This window comes from Sphaeramia orbicularis, chromosome 20 (assembly GCF_902148855.1).
Source record: "Sphaeramia orbicularis chromosome 20, fSphaOr1.1, whole genome shotgun sequence".
Classification (NCBI taxonomy): domain Eukaryota; kingdom Metazoa; phylum Chordata; class Actinopteri; order Kurtiformes; family Apogonidae; genus Sphaeramia; species Sphaeramia orbicularis.
Genome location: NC_043976.1, coordinates 16,676,276 through 16,701,091, shown reverse-complemented (window position 1 = coordinate 16,701,091; position 24,816 = coordinate 16,676,276). Strand labels below are relative to the sequence as shown.

The following is a 24,816-nucleotide window of genomic DNA, read 5'->3' as shown; positions in this document are numbered from 1 at the left end:
ACATCACCTACCGAGGAAATGGAACCGTATTCACCTTGGCACGGCGTTTGACGGAGGCTGGGGTGTCCAGATGAAAAGACTTAGCTTGCTACTTGTTAGCTCATGGCTAGCTCCCGAGCTAACTCCAGAGACTTGGCTGGTAGCTCCTAGCAGCAGACTGACTGCACGTCCTGTGGGCTTGGCTCTGTCTGACAACGCCCGCCCGCCTGGGAAAACGAGACCACTACGACTTTTACTACTTCTACGTATCCAACACTAATATGTGCCGTTTAAGACAATATTTTAACACATTCCTGTTTATTTTCCGTTGTTTTGCTGCGTGTTTGAGGCTAAAATAAAGCGGATAACAGGAGGCGGATCCAGTCTAATTACCTCATTAGCTAATCTACATAAATGTTGACATGTTTGTTTAGGAGGAGATCTATTTTGTCAAGATATCAAGAGAAACACACTTTCACAAGCCAGGTGATGTTATATAATCTATTTTTAATGTTTGTGCTCTGAAATGATCGTGGCTACTTGCAAACAGTTCCATTAATGCAAGTGTCTAATTGAGTTAACCCTCATGTATCCAGGTGTGCCTTTTTAGCACACTTTGCACTTGTTGTTAAAAAACTTAATATTCACTGGTCAACAACAAATTTATTGTTTAAGTTTTTTGAGCTGATTTAGGATCATTTTGGTGTGTTGAATCCAAAAATCACATTAATTTTGCTCAATCAGGTCAACTTTCTTAACTATGCTACATATTAGCTTTTTAACATTTTTGCTTACATTTATGGGCATTTTCACATCATATGATACAAAATTCTTTCATATTTCTTGCAATAAACGAGTTCTGAAGATTTTAATTTTGCCAATTTATGATTAATGTTTTTTTTTTAATATTACAGGTGAATGAAATGGCTTCGACTAGAAGATCTTGCAAAAATAAGCCTGATATATTCTGCTACCATACCAACTTTATATATAAAGCACTTTAAGAACTTTACAGCTGGCCAAAGTGCCGTACACCAAACATAAAACAAGGGATTAAATGAGTAAATAAAACTAGTGATAACACAGGGTGTAAAACGGGCCAAGAGCAACAAAATACAACCATCATAAAAACAAAGACAAATTAAAATCTGTTAAAAACAGTCTAAAAAACCCCCCAAAAAACCCAGACATGTCACTCACTGATTAAAACATCTACATCTGCAGCTACATCTGTGGTGAATACACCATAGCACCTAACAGGAATCAAGTCACAAGTTTCATAAAGTGTGCTTACCAATCTTATTTTGGTATTAATTATTATATTTTGTGAGAAGATCCAATTTTTCAAAATCAAATTAGCAAAAAAACCTGACCTGATTGAGAAAAACAGATGTCATTTTTGGATTTAGTGGTGCAAAATGGTCCTAATTCAGTTGAAAAAACCTAGACAACTTGCAAAAAACATTTTTTTGTAACCCAGTGTTATTTTTCACAATTTAAATAAGGCTACAATTCAAAAGTTGTTCATGTTTGCATGATCTTTAAAATTCTGGCCACCAACTAAAATTTGCACATTGGAAACAAAAGAAAATTACAAGACTAGCGTCTGTCTCCCAAGTGTGCCTAAAACGCACTATTTCCTCCATTTGATATGTATGATTAGGGCTGACCTTGATTTACAAAAATAAAATCAAATTAGAGCAGAAAAATAAATCAATATATAATATTTAATAGTTTGATTTATAGGTGTGCATTTTACACACACTTGGTGACAGATGCTAGTATTTTGAACATTTGAACTAGTGCCAAAAATAATAATGCAAATTAACCAGTGTTGGAGTTAATCATTGACATATGCCAGGCTGCAAAAGTCAAATAATATGTGATCCACTTTTTATGTAGTATATTGAATTTTTTTTTTTTTTGCATAAAAAAAATGGTTTGTTTTACATTACAAACACGGCATTTAAAGGGTTAAAAAATTTGACAATTATTGAGTATTTGGTATTTTTATTTACGGCTCAAGTTGATGAAATAGAAAAAAAAGTGTAAAAGAATTAAAAACAAACTGTATGAAAAATTTTTTGACATTATTCCACAAGTGTGCCAAAAAGGCACACTTGGTGCTCAGTAAGGGCCTTGCTGGACGGGATACTGGAGGGTTAATAATGAAATTAAGTTTTTTTTTTTCCCCCTTTGTGCAGAGATGAAGTCCATAATTTCTGGCCTGCACATGAAATTTGCAGAGAGATCATGGAATGAAACATTTCAGCTGGTCAGAAGATGCATGGTAATATACCGATTCTTGCCTTTTGCGTTACTTTTTCATTTTAATGCAGTAAAATAACACATTGTTTATGGGGGTCAATTGAAAATCTACCTATTTTTGTCTACTGCACAGGTGTCAAACATGCGGCCCGGGGGCCAAATCTGGCCCACCAAAGGGTCCAGTCTGGTCCTTGGGATGCGTTTGTGAAATGCAAAATCTACACTAAGATATTAACAATCCTTTTAGTTCAGGTTCCACATTCAGACCAATTCAATCTAAAGTGGGCAGGACCAGTAAAATACTATCATAATAAAATAGAAATAATGACAACTCCAAATTTTTCTCTTTGTAAAAGTAAATATTTTCATGTATTTACACTAAAACAAAGTATAATTTTGCAAAAAATGTGAATAACCTGAAATTTCCAAAGAGAAGTAAGTGTAATTTTAACAATATTCCACCTGTTACTAAATGTTTTGTGTGTTTGTAGATCTACTGTGATCTTTAAGTTATAATGTACATGTATAAATGATAAACTGAGGCAGAATATTGTTAAAATGACACTTATTTTTTCAGTTTGTTCAGGTTATTCACATCTTTTGAAAAGGATAGTTTGTTGATGTAAACCTGTTCATAATGTAAATTTACTTTTTTCACTCTAAAACACAGAGAAAAGTTTGAAGTTGACATTATTTCTATATTATTATATTATTATTTTACTGGTTCGGCCCACTTCAGATCAAATTGAGCTGAATGTGACCCCTGAACTAAAATGAGTTTGACACCCCTGGTCTACTGTGTGTGGAAATGCAGTGTTCAAAGCATGAAAATATTTGTCAACCCTTTCATGCATAGTGGTCCCTGCAGTGGACAGCTATTCAGAGTTGTTCTCTTGTATCTTCATGGATTTTGTTGTTTTTTCACTTGCATATCAACCAACACAGTGGATGTTTATGTATCATCCCATACACTGCAATTCATACCATTACTTTAACTTTCCTGTTCTTGATCAACCTGATCTGCAGTAAGATATTTGAGTGTAAATCAATTGCTAATTGTTAAGAGACTGTAATTAACAGTGATTTTTTTTTTTTTTTTTTTTTAATTATAAAGCTGTAAAACTCCCCTACAGAGGACAAAAAATGTATTGCTGGGTCTCAGGAGGTTCTAGTATGTTAAAATGTGAGAACAGATTAGCAGCATTTAAAAATGTATATCATGGTTTTCACACAGTATGTTAGTAAATGTATGGTGTCTAGCTGACTGGACATTTTTGTAAGCCCATGAAAAATAGGTTCATTTAAAAAAAAAATAAATTAAAAAAAAATCAATCACATTGCTTTTTTCATGCCTAGAGAGGAATAAAAACACTCAGGAAAAAAAAAAAAAAAAATTGATTTAGGTTCTCATAATTCATGCATGAAAAGGTTAAACTACCAGATAGTTCCTGTACTATGATGATGTGTTTCAGATTGGGAGACTGGGTGCTGGAGTAGGCGATGCAGTGAGCATGAGCTCATCTGTGCAGAACACTCCAGTCTTTGTTGTTTGATCTGCAGTTGACAGTTATCACATGTTGATTTTTTGGCACACAATACAATATATGCATGACAGGGGATGAGCTTTTGGATGGATTTTATTCCTTTACTAGCCCAATACAACTGAGTCTTTCCATGAAACTTGGTTTATTTTAGTATCTTGCACTTTACCAGCTTTTTAAACCCAATAATAAAATACAAATTTAGACATATTTCCCCCCAGGATGGACCTAATGATGACCTCAGATAAATGCAAAAAAATTATACTCTTGCTCTGAGCCATCCCAAAATTAATGAATTTTTAATAAAATATTAGGGCTGAAAATAGGACCAAAATTAGGACAGGAAAAGCTACCTAGGTGTCAGTGTATTTGATCTGGAAAACATGGCTGTAAATGGTCTTATATACCACTATAAATATAGACACTGTGTTAAATTTGTTGATCCTAGTGTTTTTTTTTTTAATCCAGACATGCAGGTTTTTCATGAATTGGCAGTCTCATTCCAGGTTTCGTGCCTAACCCATCGTGCCTGCTCGTGTTATGTGCAGAACCCACCCAGTTAAACGCAAATAAATTGTGAGTCATTTTGCAACAGCTGTCATTGTTGTGAAACACTCTGTCTTGCATATTTACTTCAATTTTCAAAATGTACCTGTGGGAGAATGAAGACATATTAAAAAAAAAAAAAAAAAAAAAATAGTGCATCCTTTTCACCATCTTGCATGCAGATTTCTGTATAAAAAATATGAAAAAATATGAAAATGTGTTTCATCTGAAAAATACTTTCTCTTTAATCTCAGTAAATATTTATTTTAAAATAGACCCAAAGTGCTTCCAAACTTGCTTCATAACACTAGTCTACATCTGGTTTGAATTTTTCGCCCCTCTGTCCTGCTTTTAGGCAGTAGTTTCATAGAAGCACCCGACTTTATTTGACCTAAAACCTCTATCTTTTTTATTTTGGACATCTGCCTCTTGCATATATCTTTTGTTGAAGCTCTAAACATGCATTACTTCATATATCTGACCAAAGTACCCCTAATAACCCAACTTTAAGTCCAGCTTTTAGCCTGAGAGGGTGGGTTATTTTTCTTCAGATTTGTCATGGGTGGAGCAGCAGAGTAAATAATGCTTTGGATTACTGTAAAGTGGAGCTTGGCAGTGGTCAGTCTCATGAGTCTTGGTTACTTGGTGGTCTGAGCCAATGTGTGGTCCAGTGTGATAAGAGCCACCCAAGAGGGCTTTGGTGGGATTCTCATAAACCAGGTAATAATAATGAAGCTGTGAGCGCAAGTGAAGTCAAACGTATCCACCCCACAATGCAAAGTGTTCAAATGTCAACATCTCTCTTTGACGTGCTGTAATGCAGTGTGTAGCTCAGTGGGATGGGTCGGGACCAAAGACACTGTTGACACAAGGATAACATTGTCACACAACTGGTCCATTGTTGTTGTTTTTTTCTCCGTCTTTTGTCCTTCAACAGGACAAATCCAGAGATGAATCCAAACCCTGTGAGCCACTGGTTAGATCCCTGGAAAGGCTCCAGGAAGTATTTAATGGTAAACAAACAAAGATACCATAGTCATAATGGAAATTTACTTTTTATCTAACTTATATTTGTTGTTTTTATCTTGGCTTTATATGTGAATATGTCACTCTCTGTATGTTTCAGTGACAACTGTGAACACCATGAGGTCTCGTCTGGAAATGATTGCCAAACAGCAAGGGTAATAAAGAGTTGAATTTCTCTTTTTTTTATCATATAAGTGCATAATCCTAAGTAAAAGTACAGGGGTTGGACAAAATAATGGAAACACCTTAAAAAAATCAACAAAATATAATTTAATATGGTGTAGGTCCGCCTTTTGCGGCAATTACAGCCTCAATTCTCCGAGGTATTGATTCATACAACTTGTGAATTGTTTCCAAAGGAATTTTACGCCATTCTTCAGTTAGAATACCCTCCAACTCTTTTAGAGACGATGGCGGTAGAAATCGACGTCTTACTTGAATCTCTAAAACTGACCATAAATGCTCAATAATGTTGAGGTCTGGGGACTGTGCCGGCCATACGAGATGCTCAACTTCATTGGAATGTTCCTCATGCCATTCTTTAACAATTCTAGCTGTATGGATTGGGGCATTATCATCTTGAGGTGAAGGTGTTTCCATTATTTTGTCCAACCCCTGTATGTATTTTCTGTTCCATGTAGGTGCCTGTCAGTGTTTTACTTTTATCTATGCTATTTTTGGATCCACACGTTGATGTATTTGTTGCGTTTTATTGCTGTTTGTTTCAGATTGAGCTCTTTTTACCTACTTACATACTGTTCTGTCATTTAATTTATGCCAATGCTTCATATACACGCGGTGACAGGTCTTTTAAAGCTGTGGCACCACGTCTATGGAATGACCTGCCTCTACACCTACGGTCCATGGACTCTGTAGAGAGCTTTAAGAAACACCTCAAAACCCTCCTGTTCAAAAAGGCTTTTTAGTCTCCCACCTGACCCAGGACCACCACAGACTGATTACACTCTATGTATTCATCATAACGTACTCCATGTGTCACCCCCCCCCCCCCCCCCCAGTCTCTCTATATCTCTATCGCTCTCTCTTTTCTCCTCCTTTACTCTCTCTCTCTCTCTTTAACCCCAACTGGTCAAGGCAGACAGCCATCCTTCAGGAGTCTGGGTCTGCTCGAGGTTTCTGCTGTTAAAGGGAAGTTTTTCCTCGCCACTGTCACCAATCACAAGTGTTTGCTCCTGAAGGATTCTGTTGGGTCTCTGTAAACTTAATTTGATTCTGATTTGAATTGATAAAGCACTTTGTGACTCTGTCTGTGAAAAGTGCTCTATAAATAAAATTTACTTTACTTTACTTTACTTTATATACTGTAAGAAACAGGTGTCAAACATGTGGCCCGGGGGCCTAAAACCGGCCCACCAAAGATTCCAGTCCAGCCCGCGGGATCAATTTAGGGCATCAAACTCAAAAAAAATATTATAATAACCTATAAATAAAGACAACATCAATTTTTCCTCTTTGATTTAGTGCAAAAAACATTAAACTAGAAGCACTCGGAGAGCGCAGACCTCCGCCAAGGCTGATCAGTGCCCCCCCCCCCCCCCCCCCCCCCCCGTGGGCCCCCCCACCCCCGATCACCACCAAAATTGAATCATTTCTTCCTTATCCCATTTCCAACAAACCCTGAAAATTTCATCCAAATCTGTCCATAACTTTTTGAGTTATGTTGCACACTAAGGGACAGACAAACAGACAAACAAACAAACAAACAAACAAACAAACAAACAAACCCTGGCAAAAACATAACCTCCTTGGCGGAGGTAATTATGAAAATGTTTACATTAAGAAAACTATCCTTTAACAATAAAATGTGAATGATCTGAAATGTCTAAAGAAAATTAAGTACAATTTTAACAATATTCTGCCTGTTACTAAATGTTTTGTGCCTTTGTAGATCTGATCTGTAATGCATATGTTTAAATGATAAGTCGAGGCATAATATTGATAAAATAGTACTTATATTTCTTAACAAACGTCATTTTTTCAGGTTATTCACATCCTTTTTGTTCTGATAGTTTGTAAATGTAAATATTGGCATAATTGATTGTTATTTTTTACGCTAAAACAATTTGGAGTTGTCATTATTTATCAGGCTATTATTTAACTGGCCCGGCCCATTTCAGATTAAATTGTGCTGAATGTGGCCCCTGGAAGAAAATGAGTTTGACACCCCTGCTGTAAGACGATCATATATTTGTTGTATCACTGCTTATAAAAATCCAACTTTTCTTCAGCGTAGAGCACCATTGTCTCCAGCTTTCTGGTATTTGGCGGCTGATCCAAGATGGGTTTTAAAGAGTATATTTAGCTCTGAGTTTCAAGGATCACTTAATCTTTTAGTTTATCACAAAGAATCACAATCAACACATTCGGAAATGAGCTGTCAGATGAATTTAGTGGAGCCGAAACCACAGTATTTGTTCATTTTGTTTCCTCTAGGTTGGGATTTCACATCACAGACGCCTCATGTTACCTCACAGCAGATTTATTCTACCTGGAGGCAGTTTTGATGCCGTGTGGTGGGGTGGAGGAGGTCAAGGTGGCCCTGCATGGAGGACTCCCAGTGGTAAGTGAACTGTACTGTCCAAAAACAGCCGGTCACAACAATCTCCTTTTAGTCTGGGCACTCATGAGATGAAATTGTTTTGCAGTCCAGTGAGTCCTTTCTTCGGCTGTTAAGGTAAGAGGCAGTGCAGGGGTATATACACTGCCTGGCCAAAAAAAAAAAAAAGTCACACATGCCTTATTTGACTGCACCACCTGTGGTTTTGATTACAAGACATTCACTGTGACTGTGTGACATCTTTTTTTTGCCACATAATGCTTATATAGTGTCACAATAAGGTTCATAATATGTTTTCCATCCGTAGTTACATTATTTTTTGATTACTGATGATGGAGAATCGGGCCGCTGCATCAAGTCTTCATCACATCCTAAATTAGAGTCTGGACTTTATGAAGGCTGATCCATGTGTGAAAATAATGTCTCCTTCTCCCTGAACCATTCTGTCACAAGTCTGATGATCCTGATCAATCCTGGCATTGTCCAATCTTTTTGACATTAAAGAAATGAAACTGTCATAGGCAGTGCGCTTGCCGGAGGCCTTTGAAAGAGAACATTGGCCTATATTTTCACACTTTATAATCTGATACTAGTCGTTTTTCTCTATCTGCAAAACTGAGGGAGTTACGGTTAAATTATTGGATATTTTGAAAATCATGACCCATAGTTTGACTTTTCAAGGTCATTGAAGGTCAACAAAATTGGTACCCAATGAAAGACCATATCCAACTTCCTCTCTGCTTTTTTAATTCGAGAGCTACAGGGTGGGGAAGCAAAATTTACAATGAATATTTAGTTGTTTTTTTCTCAGCAGGCACTACGTCAATTATTTTGAAACCAAACATATATTGATGTCATAATCATACCTAACACTATTATCCATACCTTTTCAGAAACTTTTGCCCATATGAGTAATCAGGAAAGCAAACGTCAAAGAGTGTGTGATTTGCTGAATGCACTCGTCACACCAAAGGAGATTTCAAAAATAGTTGGAGTGTCAATTAAGACTGTTTATAATGGAAAGAAGAGAATGACTATGAGCAAAACTATTACGAGAAAGTCTGGAAGATACTATTAAAGAAGAATGGGAGAAGTTGTCACCCGAATATTTGAGGTACACTTACGCAAGTTTCAGGAAGCGTGTGAAGGCAGTTATTGAGAAAGAAGGAGGACACATAGAATAAAAACCTTTTCTATTACAGTCTACTCTCGTTAAACCGCCCGCCGTTATACCGCCATTTCCGCCTATCGCCATCCGCCAGCCCATTTCCATGCACAAACAACACTTATACCATTGATTTCCCGACCGTTATACCGCCAGCGTGATTGCCATCGAGTACACATAAATTTTAACAATGCACTGAAACAAACGCGCCAGACGCTGATCGCGACAAGCTACGAGTAGGTCTACAGAACGGCCACTGTTCATTTATCGCAGAACACTCAGTAGGTCAGGATGTCGGGAAGAGGACGTGGGATTAAGCCAAAGCCTCAAGATGATGGGGTGTCATTTCCCGACATGGTATAATAATGCTTAAAATGTTTCCCCACTTTAAATGATCCCTTACAACATAACAGAATCAAGATTTATTTAGAAACGCAATTAGAACGGGTTAACGGAGGCAGCATAGACATCATATAGTAAAGACATGCACATTATGGACTCAACCCGTTGTAACGCCATTTTCGCTATACCGCCAATTTGGCCGTGAACGGAAGTTGGCGGTATAACGAGAGTAGACTGTATGTCAATTTTCTTGTGGCAAATAAATTCTCATGACTCTCAATAAACTAATTGGTCATACACTGTCTTTCAATCCCTGCCTCAAAATATTGTAAATTTTGCTTCCCCACCCTGTATATTGAATGAGACGCCCCCTTACAAAAGCTTTAAAAGCATCCCAAGTTATTCCAATATCCTCAATTGAGTCCTCATTAAATTCCCAAAATTCCTTCATTGCTTTTCTTATGTAGTCACAATATTCTTCACTATTTAGCAATAAATTATTCAAGCGCCACCTCACTGTAGATTTTAAATTTTCTGTTGTAGGCATGGCTATATCCACTGGAGCATGGTCAGTTAGAACTATGTTGCCAATTGTGGCATTAAGAGTCTGACTCACCAGCGAGCGGGAGATCAGGAAATAATCAATTCTGGAATGGGTAGAATGCAGGTGAGAAAAAAATGTGTAGTCTTTTTCTTGTGGATGGAATAATCTCCACACATCCACTAATCCCAAATCTTCCATCATCACATCTACAGCTGCGTGCGCTGGGTCATTATCTGGCCTAGGTTGGGAGGATTTATCCAAACAGACGTCCCTAACCTGGTTAAAATTTCCTCCAATTATGATGCTGTCATTGCCTATATTCCTTACTAAATTGCAAACTTCATGAAAAAACTCTGGTTGAGATGTGTTCGGGGCGTATACGTTTACAAAACATATCCAACTTCCTGTAAGAGGATAATACAAATTTAGTCGATATCCGTCTTAGTTTGTAAATATGTAAATTCGGCGCTTGAGCTCTGGTCACTTTAGATGCCAATATCTCAAAATTTATATATATGCGTGTGACAAATCAGGTAGGTAATGGATAGAGAATTCAAATCGATTGACGAACAGAAGGGAAGTTATTAACAGTAAACAAATTTTACATACGTTCCCATAGCAAGTGGAAGTCACACAACCTAGAGTTGCGAAATTTGGCATATGAGAAGGGATTTGCACAGAGATGTTGCATGTTCAATTTTGGTATGATCGAATGAATATTGGCGATATTACAGCCATTTGAAATGTCCGAAAACTGAGTTGACTGACCCCCCGATATTCACCCCCGGGCGCTAACGTGACTCTTATAACGTCATGATGCATATCATCAGATGCAGAATGGAAAAATGGACAATTTGGCTTTGGTTTGAAGTTGATACGATGATTTTGACGGAAGTTACAGTGAAGTATCCATTTTTTAACTTTGGCCCATATCTCAGCTATACTTTGGCCTATTATTGGTAAAAACTAATCAGGTTGACTAGAGAATATGGACAATCATTTGGTCATGGTTTGATATCTGTAATGCTTGAAATGTGATGGCTAGAGCACAGACAGACATACATATGAACTGACCAAACAATGAGAGGCTACTTACTGCATCCGTTGGTTCAATAACCTGTTATTAACCACTGCAGTAGTTACTGATAGAAGGATCTGAACTATTTGCTTAGTTAAATCCAGGCAGTTGCTTTTTTTTTTTTTTTTTTTTTTTGTCCAGACTGTTTATTTAACTTCAACTGCACCAAGTAACCTCTCATTTCTTTAATGTTAAAAAGACTGGACAATGCCAGGATCGATCAGGATCATCAGACTTGTGACAGAATGGTTCAGGGAGGAGACATTATTTTCACATGGATTAGCCTCCATAAAGTCCAGACTCTAATTTGGGATGTGCAGGGCCGTTTCAAGATATCTGGGGGCTCTAGGCAAGAAAGTAAAGTGAGGCCCCTAATACGCAAAAATGTGGCGGTCGAATCACCGAAGAAGAAAAATAATAATTATTATTAGGCCTATTTATTATGTAATAATATGCAATTAGTACTGATCATGATAGATTTAATAATGATAAGATTTTTTTTCCTAGACTTCGATGTAACTAATTCCATGTAGCCTGATAAATACCTTCAGCTTGTGAGGAGGTGGCATTGTCACTATCAATTGGCGCTGACAGAGATTTAAGCAAAGCACCTAAAAAAGCAAAAAAAAAAAAAAAAAAAAAAAAAGGCAGGCTTACTTTTGTCCTTATTCTAGAAGTATATGATTAAAATGCTGAGGATTTGATAGTAACTTTGCAGGAGAAGAACTTCACTTCCCATAATGCACCAAAATGTAACGTCAGACCTCATCGGCAAAACTACCTGAGCACATGGTGCAAAGTGTGGATGTGATGAAGACTTGATGCAGCAGTCCGATTCTCCATCATTCATAATCAAAAATTAATGCAACTACAGATGGAAAAAATATTATTAACCTTATTGTGACATTACATAAGCATTATGTGGCAAAAAAGATGTGACAGTGAATGCCTCCTGGAATTAAAAACAAAGGTGGTGCAGTCAAATAGTGCATGTGCCACTTTTTTTTTTTTTGGACAGGCAGTGTATTTAAGTTTTGGCATTTTGCTTGCGAGCCAGCAGCGTTCTAATGAAGATTTTACTGCCTTTTGACTGCATTTAGGTCAAAAGATTTTCCTAAGTTCTCTATGAAGCTGGGAGACCTCTTCAACCAGTACAACATCCCTGGAGACAAGTACACACTCATCAGATCTGCTTTATTTCACGTCTCTTGTTTGATGCCGGTTTCCCATTTTAATTTTTTTTTTTTTTTTTTTTGTTTAAAATATTTATTTATTTATTTATTTATTTATTTATTTACAGAGAATTAAAATTCAAGTTGTTTAAATCGTTACAACATCTTAAAAAAGATTTGCAGCAAATCTCACATTTGTTAAGGTGAGTGTGACCTCTATTGACAATATGGCAGATTTTGTTGCACAGTTTGACTCTTTTTCCCCTGGTTTTAGGACATCAAGAAACTCCAATGCTCAGTCGGACATGATAGTGGCTGGAAAAGACGGTGCATATTATTTAGTTGGAAAAACATTACATTTACATCCAAACAGAACTGTATTTTAATTTGCTGTGCACATCTAAATTGTGTTTCTGTAGATTCCCCTTTGACTATCCAGTTCTATGTGGCAAACACTCAACTGAAAACATCAGATTCAGGTAAGATAAGATAAAATAAGACTTTATTGATCCCACCGTGGAGAAATTGCAGTGTTTACAGGAAAAAAATACAGACATTGCAGAAGGCAGACAGGACACTTTAAGAGTGAAAACAGGACAAATAAAAGAGTATCTGCTATCACATTACATTTTCTATACATACATACAGGGTGGGGAAGCAAAATTTACAATATTTTGAGGCAGGGATTGAAAGACAGTGTATGACCAATTAGTTTATTGAGAGTCATGAGAATTTATTTGCCACAAGAAAATTGACATAATAGAAAATGTTTTTATTCTATGTGTCCTCCTTTTTCAATAGCTGCCTTCACACGCTTCCTGAAACTTGCGCAAGTGTTCCTCAAATATTGGGGTGACAACTTCTCCCATTCTTCTTTAATAGTATCTTCCAGACTTTCTCGTAATAGTTTTGCTCATAGTCATTCTCTTCTTTCCATTATAAACAGTCTTTATGGACACTCCAACTATTTTTGAAATCTCCTTTGGTGTGACGAGTGCATTCAGCAAATCACACACTCTTTGACGTTTGCTTTCCTGATTACTCATATGGGCAAAAGTTTCTGAAAAGGTATGGATAATAGTGTTAGGTATGATTATGACATCAATATATGTTTGGTTTCAAAACAACTGACGTAGTGCCTGCTGAGAAAAAACAACTAAATGTTCATTGTAAATTTTGCTTCCCCACCCTGTACATAAATTAAATGTTTTATGTCTTCTATCTGTTGCTTTTTTTTTCAATGACAGAAGTAAATTTGAGTGAGCATGAAACCACTGATAAATGTCCGTGTCTTCTCATTTTGCAGAAACACCAGATCTGAAGCCACTGGTCCAGGCGGCCCAGGTAACCGTGGGTCTCCGTGACGAGACTCACCAGCTTCAAATGGCATCGGTGATCCTACAGCCCCCACAGCTGGACGCCCACGGGTAACACGACGCTGTTAGATCTCTCGCTCAACGGGACACTTTAGATTTTTTTGGGGTCCCACTGTGAATCAGAATGTCATGCTTCATCCCGTGGCAGCTCTCCTGTGTTCAAAGCTCTGGATCAGACGCCATGTGAGCCACTGCCTGCCTGCTTCCTGCTAAAACTGCAGCCTCCAATACCAATGATGTTGGCTTTTGTGCACAAGCTCGGCCAAATTACAGGTCTGCCAACTTCAGTAAATGGTGTATTCTTGTTCTTTTCTCACAGTTTGTCGAAATACTCTGTTAACGCATCAACCAGCATGCAGCCTGTTGCAGTCGCTCCTGCCTTTTTGTCATTATTTTTAACTTTTGTGTTTAGCGTTTTTAGATGTAACATATCATTAGCCTCATAGCATAATTGCCAAAGACATATTTTTGGCCAAACTGTGAAATCAGCATAACTTTGGTCTCCTAACACTGCTGTTTCATTTTACACACATATGATAATTAGGCCAAAAATATGACTTTGGCAATTATTCTATGAGGCTAGCAATATGTAGCCTATGTTTGGTATAGATGGACGGACGAGTAGCCCCTGAAATATGCTTTTTAATCCAAGTACCTCCAACTCTCCCTTCAGCATAGATAGATAGATAGATAGATAGATAGATAGATAGATAGATAGATAGATAGATATTCAGAGCTATATTTTATAACCTTTATTTAACCAGGAAAAAAAGCTCATTGAAATTAAAAATCTCTTTTCCAAGAGCATCCTGGTCAAGATGTCATCAGCTGCAAAAGTTCCACAAAATAGAAATCACAGCCATCCATGCACACTAAACATATACATAAAACACCATAAAAGTCAGTTCTAAAACCATGCTTAAAACACATAAATAAAAACATACATATAAAACACTTCCAGTATTTTAAAAGGTACTAAAAGTACATAAAACAGTGTTTCTTAAAAGCATCTCAAAGCAGAACCCAACTCAGTCAATTAGAAAAACATCTACATCCAGATTGAATATATTGACTCTGAATATATTTAAACAGACCAGTTCCTCCAGTTTGATCTCCTTTTTTAAGTTGTTCCAGGCAGTGGGAGCAGAACATTTAAAAGCTTTTTTTTCTCAGTTCTGGTCTGACTTTATATGTATGTGTGTGTGTGTGTGTGTATATGCTTCTATATAATTGTTCTTTTTTGTTCTATCGATAGTTTATTTCCTGTTACTTTTTATTATACTTGAGTGGAGCATCTGTAACATAATAATTTCCTGCTGGGATTAACCCATAAAGACCCAAACATCCACTGGTGACCAAAACCATCTCCCATTATAAACTGTTTAATACCTGTTGATTCATTAATCCTATCAATACATGTGAATAATTGGTGTAAAATACAGTTGGTCATCTTTTCATGGTCATCAGATATGACCCATTTGGATGTTCAGAGGCTCCGTAGTGAACATGGAAACAACATTGATTCACCAGTAAAACCCATGGAGTTGGATCAATGATAGTGGATGGAGACACTTGGTTTATGTTTAGTAATTTATATCTTTGCTGAAAAAGTCACAATTTCTTCAGTTTTCTGTGTTTTGACATAATACCCCTCAACTTTAATCTGAGCTGTTATGAACATCTACATGATCATTAAATTAAATACGCGAGAATACCTGATTTTCACTGAAAAAATGCAAAGTGAAAAAGATAGTATTACAATAAATGGTGAAAAATCACTTCAGAAAAGTTAAATCTAGAGAGAAGAAATCATTTGAGAACTGTCACAAAAGTAGCGCTGGGTCTTTATAGGTTAAAATATCCTGATTCTGATTAAAACAGACTACATTTCTGTGTTCTCTCATCTTTTGCAGACATGGTCATACCAGATGTTGACCTGCAGTGGGCACCCTTCCCCAAGCTTCTAATGACAGGTTCACTGAGTGCAAACAGCCAGTGGGAGACGTTAGATGAGCAGGATATCATTTTTGCAGCGGTAAGTGCATGTTTTACTCACAGCGTTGCATTTTCAAAACTGAACCTTTGTCCAGTTTATGACAAAAAGAACCGATCCGTGTTGCGTGCAGCCACTTCCTGGTGGTGTGATGCACCGTTATGTCTTCCCTGGAGCCGCATGGGAAGCGCCTGCCCGACAAGGAGCCGTGGTGGATAACATTCCCTTCACCCATCCCTCCCATGTGCCTGCCATACTGGATCTGCTGCGCCATCAGTGTGCCATCAACACCCTGCTGACGAGCCTTGGCACCTCCCACTGTGAAAACCCAGGTATTATAGGCCACATGAGGGTGAAAAGGAGGTTCAACTTTTAATGAAAGTATCAAACTTGGTACAAACTTAGACATTTTACTTTCCATCGCATTTGAATTATGTATTTTGCATCATATCTTGAATCAAAGAAAAAGATAGCTGCATAAGAAAAGCTGAAGTAACGTTAAACTCCTATAATCAAGTCTCTGAAATGCACTGAAGGTATAAAAATAAACTGTAGATCCTACCATCTGTGCAAAACTATGTCCTATTAAATGTGAAGACTACTACCATCTTATGTTTTCTGCCCCGCCTTAACCCATAAAGACCCAAACAGCCACTGGTGACCAAAAGCATTTACTGATATAAAATGTTTATTTAATGTCGATCCATTAATCCTATCAATCCATATAAATAATTGGTGTAAAATACAGTTTGTCATCTTTTCGTGGTCATCAGATATGACCCGTTTGGACGTTCAGAGGCTCCGTAGTTACCATGGAAACACCGTCATCTTCTACAACATTGATTCACCAGTAAAACCCATGGAGCTGGATCAATGAGAGTGGGTGGAGACAGGTGGTTTATGTTCAGTTACTGATATATGTTGCTGATAAAGTCCCTTTTTCTTCAGTTTTCTCTGTTTGTCATACAATAATCATCAACTTTAATTCGAGTTTTATGAACATGAACATGATCAGTTAATTAAATACAGGAAAATACCTGGTGTTCACTCAATAAACACAAAATACAGAGGATAATGTCATAATAAATGGTGATAATTCAATTTAGAAAAGTAAAATCTAGAGAAAAAACTATTATGGAACTGCCACAAAAGTAGCACTGGGTCTTTATGGGCTAACAAATCACTTGTGCAGCTACTATAGCATTTCCAAACAGAATTGTGAAATCTTTAACATTTAACAGCCAAGCACTTTAGAAAGGAAAAAACAAAAAATGTCCTCAAAAACAAAACAAAAAAAAAACTGAAAATAAGCATAAAACATCTAAATGATAAACAAAAGTAACATTTTAGATCATTTTAAGCATGCCAACATACACATGAACTCACCAAGCTGATGCATATCGACACATAACTGAGTGAAAAAAAAGTTTTAAGTAAAGAACAGAACAAAACAATACATATTATATGAAAACTATTATAATGCAATAAAACATTCTTGGATAAAAACACCATAGCTACTGAAAATACTTCAATGTGTCTGAGTTTTTTAGTGTCAGTAACATAACTCAACGCTGACACCTTTTCTCCCTTTACTGTCTGTTTTGTTTCATCGCCTCTTTTATCTCAGTTTCATCATCTTACATTTCTCATGCGTCATATGCAGTCAGACACACAGAGGGATTGTCTTTTCTGTGTGTTATTGTCTCATCCTTTTAGAGGGAAATCAGTCTTGATGTCAGTAAGATGCAAATTGAAAAGGTAGCAAGCCTGAATGTGTCAAATATACAGTGAAAAAAAAAAAGTGAAGTGGTGCAGGTACCTGAAATGGAGCAGAAAAGTATTTGGACTGTTTGGATTAGAATTACAGCGATATCATCTGCTAGTGGAATTGTTATATAATTTGTTGTTTTAGTCATCTGTTAGTTCTGAGGTCAGATTTCAGTCAGCGTGTTATGTTAGACTTTCTCTAATATCATCTACAGCAGGGGTGGGCAATTAATTTTCTTATGAGAATCTTTGACAATTATTAAGGGCCGGATCAATGCACTTGCAGCTCTGCTAAATATACAGTATATCCCTATAAAAACAGTAAATGAAACAATACAATGACACAGTGAAAATGTGGAGCACAGAATATAATTATTTAATGACTATTCACAAAAACACATCCAAAAATGTGCAAAACCAGCTCCATGTTTACTTTACATTAAAAACCATAAATGCAGCTTTGTTTGTTTGTATATCTCAATTCCTTTTCTGACTTCAGTGAAGAAATACTTAGAAGTCCATGTCTTGTTAAAATCTTTGCATTCTTAATCAAACTTTCTTTCTTTTTTTGGTGTTAGCTGACATCTTAATGGGCTGAAACTGACCCAACAAACCAATAAGCTTTATTATAACCATAACCTTTATGCTGAGTACGGAAAATATGTGCGAAAAAACGCTAATTTAGCGGATCCTACAAAATAAAAGCCGTCGCATTGGTTGCATCTATTACCATGACATATATTTGCATTGACTTTTAATTTGCCAGTAACTTCATGCGGCCCGGTCAGGGTCAGCTATTGGGCCGCATGTGGCCTTACTTTGCCCAGGTCTGATCTACAGTATCTTAAACTATTTACTAAGGTTTAGGTTCAACGACAAGACGTGTTTCTGAAATACGATTTATGAACGGACATTATTTTTATGCTAAGTTGCTCAGATCATTGAATATTATTTAGCTGTTTAGAGTAACTGTAGTGTGCAAGTAGATAAAAGAATTAAGCTATATACAACTGGCATGTCATAGATATGATACGAACATTTAGCCTTGATTCTCAGATATAGTAATTTCCTTTCCATCTTAATACACACATGCACGGTACCTAGCATTAGCAATTAGCATTAGAACATTATCATTTCTCATCATTATCATCATTTTCAGTGTTTCACCAGTAAAACCAATGTAGTTTGACAGATGGTGGCGGTAGACTCTTGTTTTCATATTTAAATGATGATATATTTTGCAGAAAAAGTCTGTTTTTCTTCAGTTTTCTCTGATATTATAACCTTTGGATTTACTCTGAACTGTTATGAGCTTTTATATAATCAGTAAATTAAATATAGGAAAATGCCTGAGTTTCATTGAAAAATGCAAAGTAGAGAGGATGATACAATATTAATATAAGAATTGATAAGAACATAATGGGAAAAGTTAAGTTAAGAAAAAAATCAATTTGGAAGTCACTAAAAAAGTAGTTCTAGGTCATTAAGGCCATCTTATCAGTTTTAGCTTATCTTATATATCCATATATTTTTATTAATTTTATAATATTTTGTACTTTTACGTATATCCTTGTACAGCATTTTGGATACTGCATTGTTGTAAATGAGCTGTATAAATAAACAAGTCCTTGACCTTGACATTAAGTGTTGAATGTTGAAGGATTTGCAGCAAAATCTTTCTTAAAAATTGCAGTTAAAGTAGTGGTTGGTTCTAACTGATATATTAGATTTGACAACATGTGATTATAAGGAGTGAAGCATCAGCGCTAACGTTATTAAAGGAAATTCAGTCTGCGTTTTAACCCTGTAATATACACACAATCCCAAGCATTAGCATTAGCATTAGCATGAGCTGCCATTGAAGGCACATGGGGACAAACTCCAGATCTTTATTAGTACCGTAGTCAAAGGCACTGACAGGAAAACTAACCCTTATGTACCTGTTTTAAGAGTCTGGTATATTTGTAATCTGTCCATTTAAACATAAAGGTAAACGTCACTTAATATATGTTGTCATGGCTGGTTCAGGAGATGTAAAATACATAATTTGATTGTGGTTGGATGTAAAGATGACTAAAAATGTTCACAGCCCCCCGGTACCTACACTACAAACAAAAAGTTAAGGATATTTAACATTTTTTGGGCTTTTTTTTCCAGTTGGTATTCTTGCACAGCTCTTTTTACTTTTTTTGTGTGAACTGAATTGAAACACTTTTTTTTTTTAAATATGACCAGACATAGTTTTATTTACAAATGGCAAAAATGACAAAAATAAAAAGAAATATCCTTAACTTTTTGTTTGTAGTGTATATTTTTCAGTACCCATGTTCCCCCTGGACAAAATATTCATCTCTGTGATTACATTACATTACACTGTGCTGTGTTAATTAGAGACGAAGGCCACACAATATATAAGAGGAAAAACAAAGAATTTGAATCCAATTATAATTTACTCACATTTATAGCTTAACCCTCTGGTATCCAGGTGCGCCTTTTAGGCACGCTTTGCACTTCGTGTTAAAAAACTTCATATTGTTTTTCACAGTTTTAATAAGGTTAGAATTCAAAAGTTCATTTTTGCATGATCTTTAAAATTCTGGCCACCAACTCAAATGTGCACATTATAAACAAAAGAAAATTACAAGACTAGCATCTGTCTCCCAAGTGTGCCTAAAACGCACTATTTCTTCCATTTGATATGTATGATTAAGGCTGACCTTGATTTACAAAAATAAAATCAAATTAGTGCAGAAAAATAAATCAATATACAATATTTAATAGTTTGATTTATAGGTGTGCATTTTACGAACACTTGGTGACACATGCTAGTATTTTTGAACATTTGACCTAACGCCAAAAATAATAATGCAAATTAACCAATGTTGGAGTTATTCATTGACATATGCCAGGCTGCAAAAATCAAATAATATGTGATCCACTTTTTATGTAGTATACTGAAAAAAATAATTTTTTTGTGTTTTTTGCATCCAAACAAATGGTTTGTTTACATTACAAACACGACATTTAAAGGGTTAAAAAATGTGACAGTTATAGAGTATTTGGTATTTTTATTTACAGCTCAAGTTGATGAAATAGAAAAAAGTGTAAAAGAATTCAAAACAAACTGTATGAAAATTTTCTTGACATTATTCCACAAGTGTGCAAAAAAGGCACACTTGGTGCTTAGTAAGGGCCTTACTGGACGGGATACTGGAGGGTTAAATATGTTTCATATATCACACATTTTTTGTTTGTTTTCAAAATTAACACAATTGAAAGAAATATTTTCGACACTGCACCTTTTAACTTCATTACATATGGTGTTGAATATTTGAATTAAACATACAGTAATAATTTTTGCTTTTTTTTGGAGTCAGTTTATTTTGACCTCCACCACGGAGCTTAGGTTTCACCTGTGTTTGTTTGTCTGCCTCAAAAATGTATTAAATTTTGGTGGTAATGGGCCAATGCTCAAATCATTATAACATTTCCATTTCCTCACCACACACACCTACACAGGACTACGACACTGCTACACTCTGTGCCTTATTGCCATGAGGTTTTGTCTCACAGTTTTTTGAACTGTGCAATATTTTAGAATATATTTAGATGTTTATCCTTATTTATCTTCTCTCCCATTCTTCTTTAATAGTATCTTCCAGACTTTCTCGTAATAGTTTTGCTCATAGTCATTCTCTTCTTTCCATTATAAACAGTCTTTATGGACACTCCAACTATTTTTGAAATCTCCTTTGGTGTGACGAGTGCATTCAGCAAATCACACACTCTTTGACGTTTGCTTTCCTGATTACTCATATGGGCAAAAGTTTCTGAAAAGGTATGGATAATAGTGTTAGGTATGATTATGACGTCAATATATCTTTGGTTTCAAAACAATTGATGTAGTGCCTGCTGAGAAAAAACAACTAAATGTTCATTGTAAATTTTGCTTCCCCACCCTGTATGTTAGACTGGGGATCATCGGGCTGACCCCAGAATATATGAGGATTTTAACAAAGCCAACTCATTAAGATGAAGTTTGTTAGCTTTTTTCTTTATACAGTCATCTGACATTCTATTTATTGCCCCTGTTGTCAGGTCTGGCCTGTGATCTGCATTTCGAAATCCTTCCAGAGTCCGACACCAGTTTTTCTGTGACCTTCCACCCACCGAACTCAGATTCCCTTGCCGTTTGTAAGCCTTGACAACAGAGTATTTTACGCTGGATAGTTTCATACTTAAACGTGCAGTCAGTGTGACACAATGAGCTGATGTAAGATTTAGTGTTGCGTTTGTGTCCACAGTGCTGGTCAGCGTCCCTGATCCTCGTCAGATTACCTGTCACTTGTTTGGTGTGGGATCAGCTGATCTCTCATTGGATGAATACGTCTCTGTTCATTTGAAGAGGTTTGGTCTTTCTCTAGTTACATAACTTTGCAACTGCTGATGTAGAATTGATGTATTTGTGACAAAAATCTGATATTCATGACCTTTTAACCTCTTGACATCCACTTGTTCCATTAGCAGATTTTTTTGCTTAATTCAAGATTTTTTTTTTTCTTAATTCAAGTAAAAAAAATCTGCCAATGGAACAAGTGAAAATTATCTCGGTAAGATTTCTTGAAATAAGATTTTTAAGATTTATAGTCGATAAATCATTTGTTATATCTCATTGAAAAGTTACTCTTTAGGTAAGGGATGTCAAACTCCTTTTAGTTCAGGGGCCACATTCAGCCTAATATGGTATAAAGTGGGCCAGACCAGTAAAATAATATAAATAATAGGATAAAAACTTTTGAGTGAAAAAAGTAAATTCCGTAATGAAAATGTTTACATCTACAAATTGTACTTGAACATAACATGATCAAATATGAACAACCTGAAAATTCTTTAGTAAAATAAATGTAATGTTAACAGTATTACGCTTTAGCTTATCATTTATACATGTGAATCACAACTTACAGATCTTATAAATAATGTCAACTCTAAAGTTTTCTCTGTGTTTTTGAGTGAAAAAAGTCAAATTCTGTAATGAAAATGTTGACGTCTACAAACCGTACTTGAACATAACACGAACAAATATGAACAACCTGAAAATAAAAAATAAAAAAATAAGTGCAATTTTAATAACACTGGTCTACATTTTTTTAGAAATGATTTGCTTCAGAGATTAAATGTGTTAAATGTTACGTATTTTAATAAGATTAATTGGAAAATAAATGACGAAAGTGCTGGTTTGCTGATGTTTTCAAGGTATATGATTAAGTGTTATTACACATATATATTGGTTTATGTACGTTTATATAATAGTTTTATAAATCTTCCACTAAATAGAACCTGTAAAGTGAATGTATTCTAATGTGCAGACAGTGTTTTGAAGTAGGTCTTGTAGCTCTGAGACAAATATTCCTTTTGAGTCAAACCCATTCTCTCGTTAATTCTTGAATTTCACATTTTGACCCAAGGCTGTATCTTGGAAAGTTCAGCCAACCAGCATTTTTGACTTGATTTTTCTTAATCAGTGACTCTCATGTGGTAAAATTTCCTTACTTTTATTCTGGAAGCACTTTCCTTGTAGACCAGTGTAATATTATGCCAAGTTTGTCAATTATACAGGGTGGGGAAGCAAAATTTACAATGAACATTTAGTTGTTTTTTCTCAGCAGGCACTGCGTCAATTGTTTTGAAACCAAACATATATTGATGTCATAATCATACCTAACACTATTATCCATACCTTTTCAGAAACTTTTGCCCATATGAGTAATCAGGAAAGCAAACGTCAAAGAGTGTGTGATTTGCTGAATGCACTCGTCACACCAAAGGAAATTTCCAAAATAGTTGGAGTGTCCATAAAGACTGTTTATAATGTAAAGAGAGAATGACTATGAGCAAAACTATTATGAGAAAGTCTGGAAGATACTATTAAAGAAGAATGGGAGAAGTTGTCACCCGAATATTTGAGGAACACTTGCGCAAGTTTCAGGAAGCGTGTGAAGGCAGTTATTGAGAAAGAAGGAGGACACATAGAATAAAAACATTTTCTATTATGTACATTTTCTTGTGGCAAATAAATTCTCATGACTTTCAATAAACTAATTGGTCATACACTGTATTTCAATCATTGCCTCAAAATATTGTAAATTTTGCTTCCCCACCCTGTATATCACCATTTACAGATCACAGTGGAGCTACAAAAACACAAAACATTTAGAAACAGGCAGAATATTTTGTAAAATTAGACATACTACTCTTAAGACATTTCAGGATGTTCATATTTGTTCAGGTGATTCACATTTTTTTATAAAAGGCTAGTCTGTAAATGTAAACATTTTTGTGTAATTTTCCTTTTTTAAAACTAAAACAAAGAGGAAAAAATTGCAGTTTTCATTATTTATAAGTTATGATAGTATTTTACTGGTCTGACCCACTTGAGTTGACCTACAATGATTTGAACATCCTTGATTGTTAATATCTTCAGTGTCATTTCTGCATTTCACAAATTCATCCCAGGGGCCGGATTGGACACTTTGGCGGGCCCGTTTTGGCCCCCAGGCCACATGTTTGACACCTGTGCTTTCGGTGATTATGTCTTATTTTAAGTGTAATGAGATATTTTGACTAGAAATGAGAAAAATAGACTTGGTAAGATTTAGATTTTTGCAGTGTAGAATACCAGAACATGTCCTTTAACTTGTAGAAAACTGTAGGAACCTTTGTAAATAGTGACGAGTGATGTAAGAGGTTAAAAAGCATTTCTTGAGTGAATCAGCAGTTTAGAACGCACATGTTCACCAAACCATGAGTATATTTATTACATAAGTCCGAGCGCAGAGCTGCCCTGTTTGGGTGACCTCCCTGCTTTGTTTTTGTTCCCTCAGGTACATGTCCATTCCTGTCGCACTGAGGGCATTGTACAGTAAACTGGAGGAAATCACCTCTGCCCCAGTTTCCACAAGCCACCCGGCCGCCACAGAAGCCCAAAATGACCATCCGGCTCCCTTGAACCCCGCTGTGATGGACACTAACAGCGCCTTGACCACATTCTCCCACAGTGCAGCTGTGCCAGGGGACAGCTGTGGAGGCTCTGGATCAGCCTGCTATGCTACGCCTGCAGCCAAATCTGAGCTTCTTCCTAAAATAAGTCCAAATCCTCCCGTCAGCCCGTAGCCGTTACCTCCCGTGGCCGTGTTTTCAAAATGGACGACGACAAACTTTCAGAATTAATTTGAAACTGTAAAGCTAAGCCTTTTAAAATGTTTGATTTGTAGATGTGAGTACATGTTTTGGTAAAGCACTAGTTTTAGATCGACATAGCCATCATGTACAGTCGCGGCAAAAATTATTAGACCATCAAAAGTCATCCAAAACGATGGTTATGCAATCAAGTACTAACTCCTGTGTGTATCATGTGACTAAAACAGACACAAAAGAAAACATG

The 24,816-nt window shown here is 36.1% G+C and overlaps 2 protein-coding genes across 5 annotated transcripts in view; one reads left to right on the top strand and one right to left on the bottom strand.

Moving 5' to 3' along the window:
* Positions 1-318, bottom strand: part of ralaa (v-ral simian leukemia viral oncogene homolog Aa (ras related)) — a 6,308-nt gene extending 5,990 nt beyond the window's left edge. For 2 of the 3 annotated variants that reach the window (XM_030123069.1, XM_030123072.1), the window contains exon 1: positions 12-318. The gene's annotated coding sequence lies outside the window, so the exon portion shown is untranslated. The remainder of the gene's footprint in view (positions 1-11) is intronic. The other variant, XM_030123070.1, reaches the window with a different exon arrangement.
* med1l (mediator complex subunit 1-like) overlaps positions 1-24,816 on the top strand; it is a 26,590-nt gene extending 1,774 nt beyond the window's left edge. Inside the window, exons 1-17 of one of the 2 annotated variants that reach the window (XM_030123055.1) lie at positions 352-465; positions 2,184-2,269; positions 5,272-5,347; positions 5,461-5,515; positions 7,815-7,941; positions 8,027-8,055; positions 12,168-12,239; positions 12,368-12,442; positions 12,514-12,566; positions 12,659-12,718; positions 13,546-13,666; positions 13,764-13,888; positions 15,529-15,650; positions 15,742-15,940; positions 21,474-21,569; positions 21,680-21,782; positions 24,257-24,816. In XM_030123055.1, coding sequence (XP_029978915.1) covers positions 2,186-2,269; positions 5,272-5,347; positions 5,461-5,515; positions 7,815-7,941; positions 8,027-8,055; positions 12,168-12,239; positions 12,368-12,442; positions 12,514-12,566; positions 12,659-12,718; positions 13,546-13,666; positions 13,764-13,888; positions 15,529-15,650; positions 15,742-15,940; positions 21,474-21,569; positions 21,680-21,782; positions 24,257-24,545 — 1,686 coding nt within the window. In that variant the 5' untranslated portion in view covers positions 352-465; positions 2,184-2,185 and the 3' untranslated portion in view covers positions 24,546-24,816. Of the gene's footprint in view, positions 1-351; positions 466-2,183; positions 2,270-5,271; positions 5,348-5,460; positions 5,516-7,814; positions 7,942-8,026; positions 8,056-12,167; positions 12,240-12,367; positions 12,443-12,513; positions 12,567-12,658; positions 12,719-13,545; positions 13,667-13,763; positions 13,889-15,528; positions 15,651-15,741; positions 15,941-21,473; positions 21,570-21,679; positions 21,783-24,256 lie in introns of those variants that run through there. The other variant, XM_030123056.1, reaches the window with a different exon arrangement.